The sequence below is a fragment of the Panthera onca genome, chromosome B2, assembly GCF_046562875.1.
Source record: "Panthera onca isolate mPanOnc1 chromosome B2, mPanOnc1 haplotype 2, whole genome shotgun sequence".
Taxonomy (NCBI): Eukaryota; Metazoa; Chordata; class Mammalia; order Carnivora; family Felidae; genus Panthera; species Panthera onca.
In genome coordinates, this window is record NC_138343.1 from 79,099,309 (window position 1) to 79,113,674 (window position 14,366).

The 14,366-nt window shown below is 38.5% G+C and overlaps 1 protein-coding gene across 1 annotated transcript in view; it reads right to left on the reverse strand.

Moving 5' to 3' along the window:
• Positions 1–3,939: 3,939 nt before the first annotated feature.
• RNGTT (RNA guanylyltransferase and 5'-phosphatase) overlaps positions 3,940–14,366 on the reverse strand; it is a 312,089-nt gene continuing 301,662 nt past the window's right edge. The window contains exons 15-16 of the mRNA XM_060616151.3: positions 5,729–5,852; positions 3,940–4,249 (exon numbers count right to left, since the gene is read on the reverse strand). Of these exons, the coding sequence (XP_060472134.1) occupies positions 4,086–4,249; positions 5,729–5,852 (288 nt within the window). The 3' untranslated portion in view covers positions 3,940–4,085. The remainder of the gene's footprint in view (positions 4,250–5,728; positions 5,853–14,366) is intronic.

Here is a 14,366-nt window from a genome sequence, read left to right on the forward strand (position 1 = left end):
TTTTGAAATGTGAAGTCTTCTTCTTAGAAGCCTGGGGGCCCCCTGCTCTGAGCGCCCTCCACCCCCACCTGTTTATCATGCACAGTGGCCACCTGATACCAGAGTCCAGTGAGAGGAGGGACACTTCTGGGTTAACCGAGGCTGACACCAACCTGCCAAAGCATCAGGGTTGACAGTCAACTATGCGACAATCAGGAAAATTTTGGCCCAGTGTGTAATTTAATCGCTTATTTCTTCCTAGTTATGTCTTCGGAACTTAGCATCTTAATGAGAATATTAAACTTCTTTTCATGGCCTCTGTGTCACTCACATTTAAATATTGCCAAATAAGTGGTTAAATAATAAGGCCCTAAAAATATGTTTACTTTGCCAATCCCAAGTTCATCTCCTTGGTTTGGAGAGAGATGCTTGAAACCCATTTCCTGTTGGCACCAAAGAAACAGAGTTTGGGGCCCCTGGCACAGAAGCAGCCCCCAAGCCGGGACTGCAACAAAGCTGTGAGGAGTACCGAGCAATAAATCAGGAGCTGGAGTCAGAAAGGCCTTTGTTGGGGTCTCAGCTCACAACTTACTAGCTATGTAACCATGGGTTAGTTATGTAAGTCTCAGGTCCCTCAACTACAAAATGAGGTTAATAATGGTCCCTACCTGCACAGAGGAGTTGTTTTGGGGACAGTCTTGGTGCTTGGTGGATATTCGGTAGTGGTAATACTCCCTTCATTGTGAATATGGGCTATTTACAAAGCATGAGCTTTTACAAGAATCATGTCGGACCTGAAAAGGCTCTTTTTGATCATCTGGCTCAATCTCAGCCTCTTATAGAGGGGGAGGGGGTACAGGGTGAGACCTAGAGAGAACACAGAGCCAGTGAGAGTCAGAGCCTAGACTTGGTCTCTGGGGTTAGCCCAGGGTTTTTTCCCCACCACATTAGTTTTCCCTGCCTGCGAGTATTTGGTTGACTTTCAAGGTTTTTTGACTGGAAAGGATTATACACATAATTCAAAACCGCATCATTTACAAATTTTAAATGGCAAATTCCATGGTACAAAAATACAGAGTCGACAAAAAAATGGACAGGTCATTACTTCATCATTTCAGAATATTTACTGCTGAGTATTATGAAAGAATTAAATGTGTTCAAAATAACGTGACAGGATATCTACCCATATAATAGAGCGCTAGGATGAGGTACACAGACAGAAGTACTATAAATATCACTTAAAGATGTGCTCTCCCCTGCTCCCCTACCCTCCAAAAAGAAAAGGCGCAAGCTACATCCCCCATGTCAATCCAATTTCTTGGTTTCTCAGGAAGAAGAATAGAGGATTTTCCAAGTCTTTATGCTAATTCTAGAATGCAACAAAACCAGATGGATTACGACGGGTATGGCTGACAGAGGCAGGATAACACCAGCAATAAAAGGGACACAAAATCATTAGGTACATAGAGGGACACAAAGGCATCACCAGCCAAACAAAGTACATACACTTTCTGTTATTTTAACTCAGTGGTTTTATTACAATACGCACTGACACACAATTAGAGAAGGAATGTCCTGACGTTTTCTGAGCATTTCATGGAAAGCAAATGTAACCATCCAGGCAGTCGAGTCATCCGCATCTTTTCCAAATACAAAGCAAAAGCTTTTATATGTGATAACTCAAGAAAGCAAAGTTTTCTTATTCTTGCCTACAAAACCTCAGTGTCAGAAAATAGTTGCTGTGAAGTGGCCTGAGAAGGGAAGGGTTTCTTTCCTTCCTGATGTCCCAATTCCTGCCTCTCAATTCTCCCCCTTGACTTTCTAGATGACTTCTGATGATACTGCAGACGACAGTGTGTTCGGGGGCTAAATGGGATCTACTTATTAGGCCGGCTATTATACTTCACTGTAATCGAAAGGAAAGGACAAATTAAGAAAATTAAGTTTTAGAAAATGCACAAAGGCAAGGAAAAAGTATCTGGGTGTATTAAAAATGAGATGCTCTTTTCACATAACTCATTTAAAAGGTTACAATTACCATAAACATTTTAACTCCATTAAAGATCACTGGCAAAAGCTAGCTCTTATATCTGCAAAAGGGCTCTCCACTTATACAGGCTCGGGAGAAAGCAACATAGTGTGTGAGAAGAGTCACTGACCCTGGTGAAGCAGGCATCGGACTGTTTGGAGTTGCATAGGTATTTTTTCAGATCCACTTTGTACAAGACACTATGAAACCTTACAAATTTCCACCTTTCAACAATCATTGTGGCAGTCAGGTGTTTTAATCCCTTTAGTGCCCAAACTCACAAAAGCACTCTAGGAATGAAATACTAAAATGACATTCTAGATAAATTCACTAATGTTACATAACTTGGAAAGAATAAAGGAAAAAGCCCAAGCATGACTCCTAGTATTTCATATAGAAAAGCACTACAGGAGAAAACTTTGTTTAAAAACATTAAAACTCAGGTGAATATAAATACATTTTTGGTTAATCTGTGCTATATCATATAGAAATCCTGTCAGATATTCAGTCAGCTGGGTAACTCATTTGGATTTTTCATGTCTGATTGTATTAGTAGAAGAATATACACTGCTGCGTATACTTACATATATATGCATATCATATATAAAATTCAGATCATGAAAATTTGTTTTAAATACACATATACTTAAAACCTGTACCTCTAAAAATAAATATATTTGCCTCTAATAGGCAAATTCTGAGAGTTCCTTCATAAACCAATCAGAACACGGCTTCTCAACAATGGCAGATGACCAATTAGCTGCTCTTTAAATCCATTATCAACCAGTAAATGTTTTAAAATTCAGGTGTACAACAGAAATAGCATCCCGAGAACAGAACACAGATAGAATTCTGGCTTTGAAAATAAATGTCTTGGCTTCCTTGATGTTTAGTTTCTACAGATGTCTACTCTTTGCCTCTGCATTTATCTAGCAGTGGGAGAGCATTTTCTAGTGACAGCATTCTATTCCATTGACATCACCTTCTAATCAAAGGAGTCAGCTGGCATTTCCTTTGCCGCTTTGTTCGAGGGAACTAACACAACATCGTCTGTATTTGATATCATTCCCATCATCACAGTGAGTTGTGTGTTTTAATGTAATTTACAATGTGCTGATACCACTGAGGTAAAGCAGAAGTAGCCCTGACATTAAAAAACAAAAAAAAAAAAAAAAAAAAAAAGGGAGGAAGGAAGGAAGGAAGGAAGGAAGAAAAAGGGTCTCCCAGGAGAACAACACATAAAAGGAACCTGGTGGTATATATCTAAGTTCTATGAAGTAACTGAAAACCACTGCCAGAATGGACACATTGGATATCTGATATTTTAGTTCAAAGAATAGAAACAGATGAAAATACTCAATATACTTCCTTTAGACAGGATGCAATTCACAAAAACGGGGCTTTACTTTTTTACTTTTACATTTCTAAAAAAACTTCTTAAAATGAGATAAGCCAGATTGAGTTGTTTAACATAGTATAATATATAATACTTAACAACCTTGTCATTTGTTTTTGAACACAAGAATCTCAGAAATGTAGGAAACCCATGATAAACGACAGCAAGAATGTTTAATGCCATTGCCTAGATTTTTCAAAAGGAGAATTTACCATAGTTGAAATACAACTTCTAAAAAATACAGTGTTTTTTTATACGCTCACAGTTCCAGATTACTAACTTTATAAATTAAAGGTCAAAGTTATCCATATACAAACAAGGCCTCTTTTGCATTGATTTCAATCTCAATTAAACCTTTGGATATTTCAATCTTCAGATTCCACAAGGTAAGGCTGAGTTTATCAGATATAAATAAACTGTGTGAAGTCCATGATGTATCGTAGCACTGAGGAAACAAATGCATCAAATATTTACAGGCCGGCTACAATACCTTCCTTCCTTTCTTTCTTTCTTTCTTTCTTTCTTTCTTTCTTTCTTTCTTTTTTTTTTTTTTTACAAAAAATTCAAATGCGTATCGGCATCAGGCCACATTCGCTTTTGAATTTCTCTGGTTGCAAAAATGGGGCAACAGCATTCTTTCTCACTCTTTTTTCCTCTCAATCCTCAAGTCAGAGGCAGGTCTTAGGTCAAAGGGCGAGGTCTTTTGGGGGGCGGTGGAGGCATGAGCTCTGTGTCAGGGTCCAGATGATGCTTCCGCTTCTGTCCTTGAGAAGCCGCCGCACATCTGTCGATGAACTCAAACAGCATCTCCTTGGTGACAGGGTTGGAGATGCTGTTGCACACAGCTGTGGACAAAGGGAGACACGTGTCTCACGCGAGGGTTAATTAAGGCAGCTGACTCACCACAGGGGGATGCCAAAGGGGAAAGGTTTGCATCCCAATATGCTAAACACTTGCATTTTACGGATTTGGGTGACTCGCTTCACACATTAAACTATTCTCCTCCCTCCCCCGCCCCCTAAAATGGGTGCTTTTCTGGTGCCCACTCTTTCTTGAACTGTTCATTTTAAAACAAAACGTTAAGTATCTGGATGATAAGCCTGCCTTCACTGTGGCTGTCCATCGCTCCAAAACTGTCTTCAGGTTTTGAACGGAGCACAGCGCATCACACTCTAGTCTATATTCAACCAAACTTCTACGGAAAACGTGTCGTCTCTCCTCTGAGAAAGAACTCCTCCCTGTCACGATGGCACCGGCCACCATTTCCACTGAACAGGGAGGCTCCGCTGTAGCTGGCAGATCATACATACTCTGTTGTTTTAACAACTTGTTTGAGGAAGTAAGGTATTACAACAACATTACGAATAAACGAGGCATCTCTTCTTCTGTGGTCAAAATTTACTACCAGTCCTTTAAATCCTATTTACATATTTAGCTCTGGAAAAAAAGACACTGGCTTAATTTTTCCTATTTTCAAAATTAACTCATCTTGTCTGAACACAGATGCTAGTTCCAACAAAACCTTTAAATGTACAATAGTAACTTTTCATAAACTGCAAAACTGAAACTGGCAATTTCTGTATTTTCTCATAAGCTTATCATATAATCAGCAACATCACTGACTGAGCAGTCCAACAGCACACAATGCTATTAACCTTCAATCTTGGTTTTTATGTATGTTTTTCAGATTCACTAAAAACGCGATCCAGAGCAACTACTGCTACTAGTTTAGCTTGTAAACTTCATTACTTTGTGATGTTCTCCGTGAAAGAAACTTACTATTCTGAATTCTCAAAGCATTCAAGTTGTACCCAAAGAACACTATGAAGGACAGCAGAGCAGGTTTCAGGAGGTTTTTGTTTTGTTTTGTTTTGTTTTTTAATGGTTTTCATTTACTTTGTTCTCCATTGTTTGTAAAGCTATTTTAGGAGCTGGAAATTACATTTTCCCCTGCTAATTTTGTCTTTTACCATCTGGCAAACAATGGTTTTTATAGTTTTGAATAGATCTGAAATTATCGTGGCTTTTGTTGTTGTTGTTGTTCAACAAATTCAACTTGTATACAGCCCATTATCCTGCCCTTTACACTTCTCTTCGGGGCGCAGGGGCACGAGCCCACAGGCCTCGGGACAACCTACAAGCCAACTGGAGCCAGTAAAGTCACAACCCCTTTCCCAGCCACAAGGGTAGGCTCCGAATGACCCTATGGATTCGCCCCATCAAACAGATCAATAAAGACAGCACATTTTGACTCCAAAACCTTAATGCTCTCTCTCCCTCTCTCTTTTCTAACGAAACAAACACTGGTAGATTGTCATACTCACCCATGGCAGTGTTGTAGGCATTAGGAAAACTTTTGTCTGTTCTCTGTCTCATGAAGACCCAGCTGTTATTCTCGAATTTGCATTCTATAATTTTGTTGTCATACTGTTTTAGCTCTTTTGTCACCTGTTTTAAAAGAGAATTGAGGAAAATATTTAAATCACTTAAAAGGCTTTTTGCTTCCACTATGTGACAGACACATTAGGGAATGCCAAAAACACCTCGGTAACTCTTCACGCAGAGCTTTTTGTCATCTCAAGTGTCTAATCAAGCCTAAGGATGTGGTGTGCACTCCCTTGTACACATGCTCATTAATCCAACATTTTATAAATAGTTGTGAAAACGGCTGTCAATATATAGCAATTAAAAGAGGCTAAGCAGAAACCAGCCACTTCTGGGCCAAATGCAAATATGTTACCATAGGGACCAATGCCTTCAATATTTCTGTGTCCCTATGGCTTTCAGAAATTGCGTATGCTGCTTGGGTTCATCAGCTTTCAGAAGGGTCTCACCATCTAAATTCCCCTGTCAAAACCTAAGAAGTTCCCTTTAGTAGCTAAAAGTAAAAGTTACCCATAAAAGGTAAACATTAGGATCAGATTCAGGTAATGCGCATCCTAAATATTTTGCTTTTCAAGCAGTGATAACTAACCCAAACGCTAATCTCAGGTTATTTATTTACCCTTTCCATCTCTAAACTAGTATGAGTATACAGAGGAAGCCACTTTAGATTTTGGTTGGTGGGTTCTTTGGCTACTTCACCTCAGATGATTGAATATGAATTACAACTTACTCTATCAAAGCTAACAAGTATCCATGGTAACTATAAAACCTTTTAAAAGATATTTCATCAGGCTGTGAAGATGGCTTTCATAAATAGGAACCTAAGCTTATCTTTGCAGTTTTCAAATCAAATGCCAGTCATGGTAATATTTTAATTCAGTCTTCATCTTTCACAGCTAACAACTTTTCCTCACAATATGGTAGATTGCAATCATTTAAACTTCATTAGCATTATTTGAAATGCTCTCATTTTTTTTCTACACACATATTCAATACCACCTAGGAATATGAAGGGAAGCAAATTTTTAAAAGATGCTTTCAACTCAGAGATTAGGCAGTACATGCCTTCATAAAAACTATCAGATTGTATTCCTTTCCCTTAATGAGTATCATACTTGATTGGATTATTTGCATTTTCAACCAATTCAATAGGACAGATACATTCAGTGACTCTGGAACAGACCTGCCCAAAAAAGTGATGTTCTACTTATAGCAAACTTTTGCTAAAATTATTCTCAAATATTCACTATTCTAGTCTCAATTCCCCTCCCTTTCTTCCTAAGGATCCACCACCTTTAACTTTTGATACGTTACCTATAGCCAAGTACTAGGCAACTCATTCAGCGCGGTAACCACATTTATCACAATGTAGGGTCTAACAGAGGTACAGTCGCCAAACCTTTCAGAATCTCCATTTTGTAATTTCTAAAATGGACAAGGAGTCCCTAATTTACTGTGACACTGGAAGAATAATAAATGAAAGGACCTGGCATATAGTGGCCAACCAGTATAATTCTTACGAGAAATATAAAATTAGGAACTAAAATACTGCCTTCAAAAAATAAAAAGTAAAACATACTTTCTAAGTAAATTCACTAAAGAAACCAGGATGACATGGAAAGGTACACTTGGAAAACAGGTGTCAAGAGAATTATATCACATGTATCACAAAAGACAGGCTTGTATCGCCTGTACTTCACTGACCAGCAATTGTCCTAAGTCTGTATCACAGAGCATATCATTCTGGTGTTCCTGGTTTCAGAACTGCTATAAATTATGTGTTGCTCAATCTGACTACAGCAATTAAGCAGTATTACTAAGTATCTGTGTATCTATTTGGGCATGCATTAACAACAACTGGGAAACAGCTTTCTGAGAAATGCAGGCACCTGCCACTATACTAACCTAAATGTATGTCCATGTTCAAGAATAATCCATTATCTTTATTGATCACATCAGTTGTATTCCCAAGATAGACACACTGCAAGGTACTCAATCGGGTTAGGTAGTAAAATATATTTAACTGACAAAAATAATACTTCTCCTATGTGCACAAACTAAAGACAGTTGTCACTAATGGTCAGATCAAGAGAATGATTGCCATACAGGGAAGAAGTTTAATTTTAGTATCCAAATTCTAATTTGTTACTATGACAATAATCATCCTCAGCCAATTACGTATTATTATTTACTAAAACAAGACCTTGTCAGGCCTTCTATAATCAACTGTGTTACCCTAGTTTGAGCTAATAAGAACAAAATATTTATAAATCAAGATTTCATATCTGTACCCATAATTACATTGGATTAATGAGATTTTACTGTTTTTTTAAAGAGCAATATACTATGTATTTTATATTGTAAAACATTTTGTTCATGTATCCATCTTATTGAGAACCACACTTTTTATACTATTTGAATCTACCAATATAATGGGATTGGAAGACAGTCCAATGAAACTGGATCTTGGATCTCTGGAGATTTTAAATTAGCAGCTCAACAGTAAGCCCTGAACAAAGAGCCCACAACAGAGTCAGGTACAATCACAGGTGCTCCACTCTGCACTCTTTTTACAGAATACGTTTTGTAACTAGGTGCTGGGCAACCTACACTACCAAGTCACAAAAGGCAAACCATCAGTGTTGGCTGAACTGACCTACACCGAGCAGGCAAAGTTGCATTTCTGTTTCTAGTGGTGGGATGAAAACTCTAGAATTTACTTTCCCTGTTTCGGGAGAGCTGTTTTGCTATCAAGAGCGCATATTTCTTTTATAAAGAGACTGCGCAAAGGCTTGAGGGAGGGGGATTTCTCTGAACTAATTTGCTCTGGAGACTTTTTTTTTTTTTAAGTTTAATTAGAGAGAAAGAGAGAGACAGACGGAGAGAGACAGAGTGCATTAGCAGGGGAGGGGCAGAGAGAGAGAGAGAGAGAGAGAGAGAGGGAGGGAGGGAGGGAGGGAGAGAGAATGAATACAACAGAATCCCAAGGAGGCTCCACGCTGTCAGCAAAGAGCCCCGACACGGGGCTCAATCTCATGAACTGTGAGATAATGATCTGAGTCGAAATCAAGAGTCAGACGATCAACTGACTGAGCCACCCAGACACCTCTGGAGACACTTTAACAAATACCTTAGAGAAGCCATCAGTGAGTTGTTCTATTTTTAACGTTTAATTTTGGAATAATTTTAGATTTACAGAAAAGCTGTGTAGATGGTATAGAGTTCCAGTATTCCTGTCACCCAGCTTTCCCTAATGTTCATATTTTATATCTCATGGTTCATCTATCAAGTCAAAGAAATTCACATTGGTACAACACCATTAACTCCACTGCAGACTCTTCAGGCTTCGGTTTTACCACTAATGTCTTCCTCTGCTCCAGAATCCCATCCAGGAAACCACACTGCATGGAGTTATCATGTCTCCTTATTTCCTCTGATCTGTGACAGTTTCTCAGACTGTCCTTGATACTTTTGAAAAGTACTAGTCAGATACTTTGTAGAACATTCCTCAATTTGGAACTTTCTGACGTTTTCTCATGATTAGACTAAGGTTACGGAGTTGGGGACAAACGCCAAAAGGTGAAGTGTGTTTCTCGTTGTGTAATATGTGGGGGTATGTGATACTGACACAACTTCTTCCTGGCGATGTGAACCCTGACTACCTTGTTAAGATGGTGTCTGCCATGGTTCACTACTGCAGAGCTACTGGTTTTCTCCTCTCCATGCACTATTGCTTAGTTATGAGTCACTGTGAACAAACAGCCCCACTCAATGCTAAGGGAAGTAAGCTCCACTTCATGGAAGGAAGAGTGTCAGAGAAGTTGTGGACGTTTATTAAAACCACCACAGATATTAATAAGTTTCTTGAGGTATTTTAAGACTGTACAAATATCCTGTTTCTCCTTCAAGTTTTGCTCATTAATTTTAGCATTCATCTGTGAATCTTGCCTACAGCAATTATTCCTGTGGTGTTCTCATGGAATTTTCTTTTTTCTCCATTCCTTCTACATTTATTATCTGGACTTTTTTTGTAAGGAACTTGTCCCTCTCCCTTCCTTTATTTATTTGTTTATGTATATTACTATGAACTCATGGATATTTATTTTAGTCTTTGGGTTATAATAAACTACTACTGTCAATTATTTGGTTGGTCAAAGTGTTCCAGTTTTGGCACTGGGAACTCTCTCAGGTTGGCTCCTGTGTCCTTTTAATTTGCTTCCACTTTTACTTACTTATTTATTTTTAGACTTTACTTTCAGGCAATGCAAGATAGTACTCCAGGCTCATCTCGTATTTTTCTTTGCCTCAGCACTAGAATCAGCCATGAGGTCCTCTACCAGGAATTTAGAAGAACAAAATCACTCCTCAACAGTCCAGGCTATGCTAAGAAAGTAATGCTCCCACCTGTTCAGGTCAGAATTTAAAATTATTATTGAGAGAGACAGAGAGAGACAGAGAGAGAGACAATGAGACTCCGAAGATGAATATATGTTTCATGCCTAAGTTTCCACTCCCATCTTTTGTGAACTGTTCTCTGGAGCTAAATTAAGTTGACCATTTTTTTCTTTTTAAAGTTATAATTCTGCTCTTTGATAATTCAAGTTCTATTTCTATAGTATGACCGAAGGTAAATCTTAAAAACATATCTTAAGTAGATAAAAGAAAACTCTTATATTCATGTAAGTAACTCTAATTTCTAGTACTTATAAAGGTGTAGAAAATAAAATAACAAATTCGAAATGAAGTTTTCTGGGGCACCTGGGTGGCTCAGTTGGTTAAGCGTCCAACTTCAGCTCAGGTCATGACCTGGTGGTAGGTGGGTTCAAGCCCTGTGTCGGGCTCTGTGTTGACAGCCCAGAGCCAGGAGCCTGCTTCAGATTCTGTGTCTCCCTCTCTCTGTCCCTCCCCCATTCTGTTTTGTCTCTCTCTCTCTCTCTCTCTCTTTCAAAAATAAACAAACATTAAAAAAATTTAAAAGAAAAAAAGAAATGAAGTTTTCCTTGTGGTGTCAGAACAATACAAATAGCTTAAATCTGAATTATTAGATAATCTTTTAGAAATACTATATTATAGTAGGGTCTTGATATATTACTTTTAGAAAGTGCATCCACTACTGGAGAAACTAAAAAACTGGACAAGTTACCCTCTTAAAAAAAATGTTACACTTACCACCACCACTCTGTATAAATAACACACTGCATTTTCTAGGTTGGAAACAGAGCAGAAGTCTCTCCCTCATGAATGGTGGGTCTTCAAGCCACCAATCAGGTGTTCATTAATGAAAGTGGCCAATAAAAAAAAGGCAGCTAGAAATTCTGTCTTATTTATCGTAAAGGTCATTACTGACAAGTCACAACTCTAGGGTATGGAATTGCCACTAAACTACAGATTAGTACCTTCTAATAATATCAGAGTTAGTATAGTTCTTACTCAAAATGTAATATACAGATAAAAAAACATTATGACCATGTTGGCATGGTCATGGTGGAGTGTAGAATGAGGAATGACTTTTAACCTGTGTCATGCAGTATTTTCCAAACTTTCTGTATTATATGTGCTTAACTCTCATAATTTTTAATAATGAAAAATTCCTTAAAAAACTATTTCATAAAATGTAATACACATCAAGTTGGTTTTTAAAGCAGAGGTACAGAAAAATAAGATAGACATTTATAGAAAGCAAAGTCTTGGAATAAGGCCCTAAGACCACAGTTCCCAAACTAAGCAATGAGGTATCCTGGTGTGCTGCCACAAACTCACAGAGGCATTGTGGGGTATTTTAAATCTTTAGGGAAACAGTGGCATGTGTTGGACAGCATACAAACTACTAGTTGCAGGGAGTTCACAGTTTCAGTAGGAGATTCCTTGAGATGACATTATACCTTTGCAAAGCTGAGTTTTTGGCAGTTATTGTGATAAAAACCAAGTACCACAAAAATCAATGTGGAACAGTAAACGAAGTTGGTGGTGTATAATCTGACTCCAAGGATGGAGAAGTTATACAGTCCTTAACATGTGCTAAATTGTTAAAATCTAAATACTTCTTAAATTGCTTGGCTCTATCCCCTCAACCAGTGGAGGTGTTAGGTACTTCTTTTGGCTTAGAGATGCTGTGTATGAGGCAAAATGAATGAAGAAAGTTTGACAGTCTCTGCCCTAATTCCTTTTCATTCATTTCATTCATTCCCAGATTCTAATCCCTAATCTTACATGTAAGCTTGTATCTAGCACTTAGTGGAAACGAACCAGAGTTGTGAACAACTTTGTTTGAGGTGTAGAATATAGATTCATGGTAGAGAAGGAGAATTTCTATCACGTTAATTTCACTGGTTTTGATCTAGATCACTCAAATATGTATTCCCTGGGACACCTGGGTGGCTCAGTCAGTTGAGCATCCAACTTCAGCTCAGGTCATGATCCTGCGGTTCGTGAGTTGGAGCCCCACATGGGGCTTGTTGTTCTCAGCGCAGAGCCCACTTCAGATCTTCTGTCCCCGCCCGCCCCGGCCCTTCCCTGCTCATGCTCTCTCTCTCTCCCTCTCTCAAAAATAAAATTAAACACATTTAAAAAAACTTTTAAAAATATATGTATTCCCCACTAATTTCCCCACTGTCAGCACAGTACCCAGTCCAGGGTAGATACTCAAAGAGAATGTTTACCAAATTCAAGAGAATCACGAGCCTCAGATTATCAACCAATATGTACTGTTGATGGCTGGTTAGGTAAAGTAACCTAGTACGATCTCTAGTCTTTCTCTGCCTCGTTCCTCCTTTCCACCTTTTCCTTCTTTCTCCCCAAACAAAACTAAAGGTGTTAGGGCTTAAATATCCTAAGTTTGTCATCTGAATAAACATTTGTACTATTTTTGGATGCCTAACATGGAGGTGATACCACTACCAGTCTTTGCCATCATGGCATTAAAAGCAGCACTTCTGCTTCTGGCAGTAAAGAACAAGTATAGAAAGTGAAAGAAGATTTCTTTGTGCCCTCCCCCCACTGGTCAAGCAGTATCAACCATTTCTAGAATGGTATGACCTCATTTTTATATAGATGAATCTTAACTACTTATTCACTGAGCACTTAGTATATATCAAGCATTATAAACTTGTGGCCCACACATATAATCTCATTTAATTTGCACCACAATCTTATGAGGTATGAATTATATTACTGCCCTTTGACAGGTGTGAAGCCTAAAGCTTAGAGTAGACATCCCACCCAAAGTCACAGATCTAGAAAATGGAACAGCCAAGTCTCAAATACGGTCTCCCTGTCCAATACCACAATGCCATTTCACACCCCATCGGCTATTACAAAGCCGGGCACTGTGTGGCCAATAAATGTAGAATTAAACAAATAAGGTTATTTTCCTGCTCAGAATTTGGCTGAAATTGGGTGTAGAAACCTCTGCATATATAAGTGTAAGAAGTCAGTCATATGCAAACACAAAGAAACTGGAGCTAACTCAACCACGGCAACGTGCTGTAGATCCATCCTTCCCACCATCTGACAAATATTGAGCAGGGGTGTGTCAGGAACAGGGTTGTAGACTAGCGATACGGACACAGTCCCTGCCCTTTGGCATGTATGGTCTAGTAAACAATCAAGTAGAAAATTACAAATTATGATAAGAGCTATGCAGAAAACAGATATGTAATAGAAACTAATACAGGGAGAAAGATATCTGATTTTTGTGGGGTAGTTTGAGGAGATAATATTTATTTTGAGACTTAGAATATGATGAGAAGCCAATTTATAGATATAAGGAGGGAGAGGGAGAGCAGGAGAAAGAGAGAGAGGGAAACAAATGAGAGTGGGTGGAGGGAAAGGGGAGTCACACATTTCAGGCAGTGATTACCAGTAAGCCCAAAGGTCTGAGGTGAAAAAAATCTTAAGATCTTCGCATGCTGAAGGAACTGAAAATAAAAAGTGTTCTCTACAAGCCTTTACAGAGGGTTCCATGTAGCCTGACTCCTTCCCAAGCTCTTCCTCTTCTATGTGATTCCCTATATATATTATATAGAGGGTCCAGTTGCCTACTTGATACCTTTATGTGAAATTCCGTTAGACTTATCAAACCTGACATGTTCAAAACTCAACTTTTTATCGTCCCCCAAAACTGCTTCTCTATCTCTATATGTGGGAGCTCCATTCACCTAGCTCCTCATGTCAGAAACCTTGGTGCCCTTTTCTCTCATATTCAATTCATTACCAGGGTCTGCCTACCAATTCTACCTCCAAAATATATTCTGCACATGTCCATTTGTCCCCTCTCTCACTGTCTCTCAGATTCCTACGATAGTGTCTTCATCCACATTTTCCCCATCCTATCAATTCTTTACAGTGCAGCCCGATTGGTCTTTGAAAAGTGCAAATCCAATCAAGTCATTCCGTTGCTTAAAATACAAATAAAAGACATACAAGTTGGAAAGGGAAAAATAAGACCGTCTCTATTCATAGAAGACATGATTACTTACATAGAAGGAATTTACAAAGATGCTCCTAGAACTAATAAGCAACTTTAACAAAATTGCAGAATACAAGTTTAATACACTAAAACCAACTGTATTTCTCTAT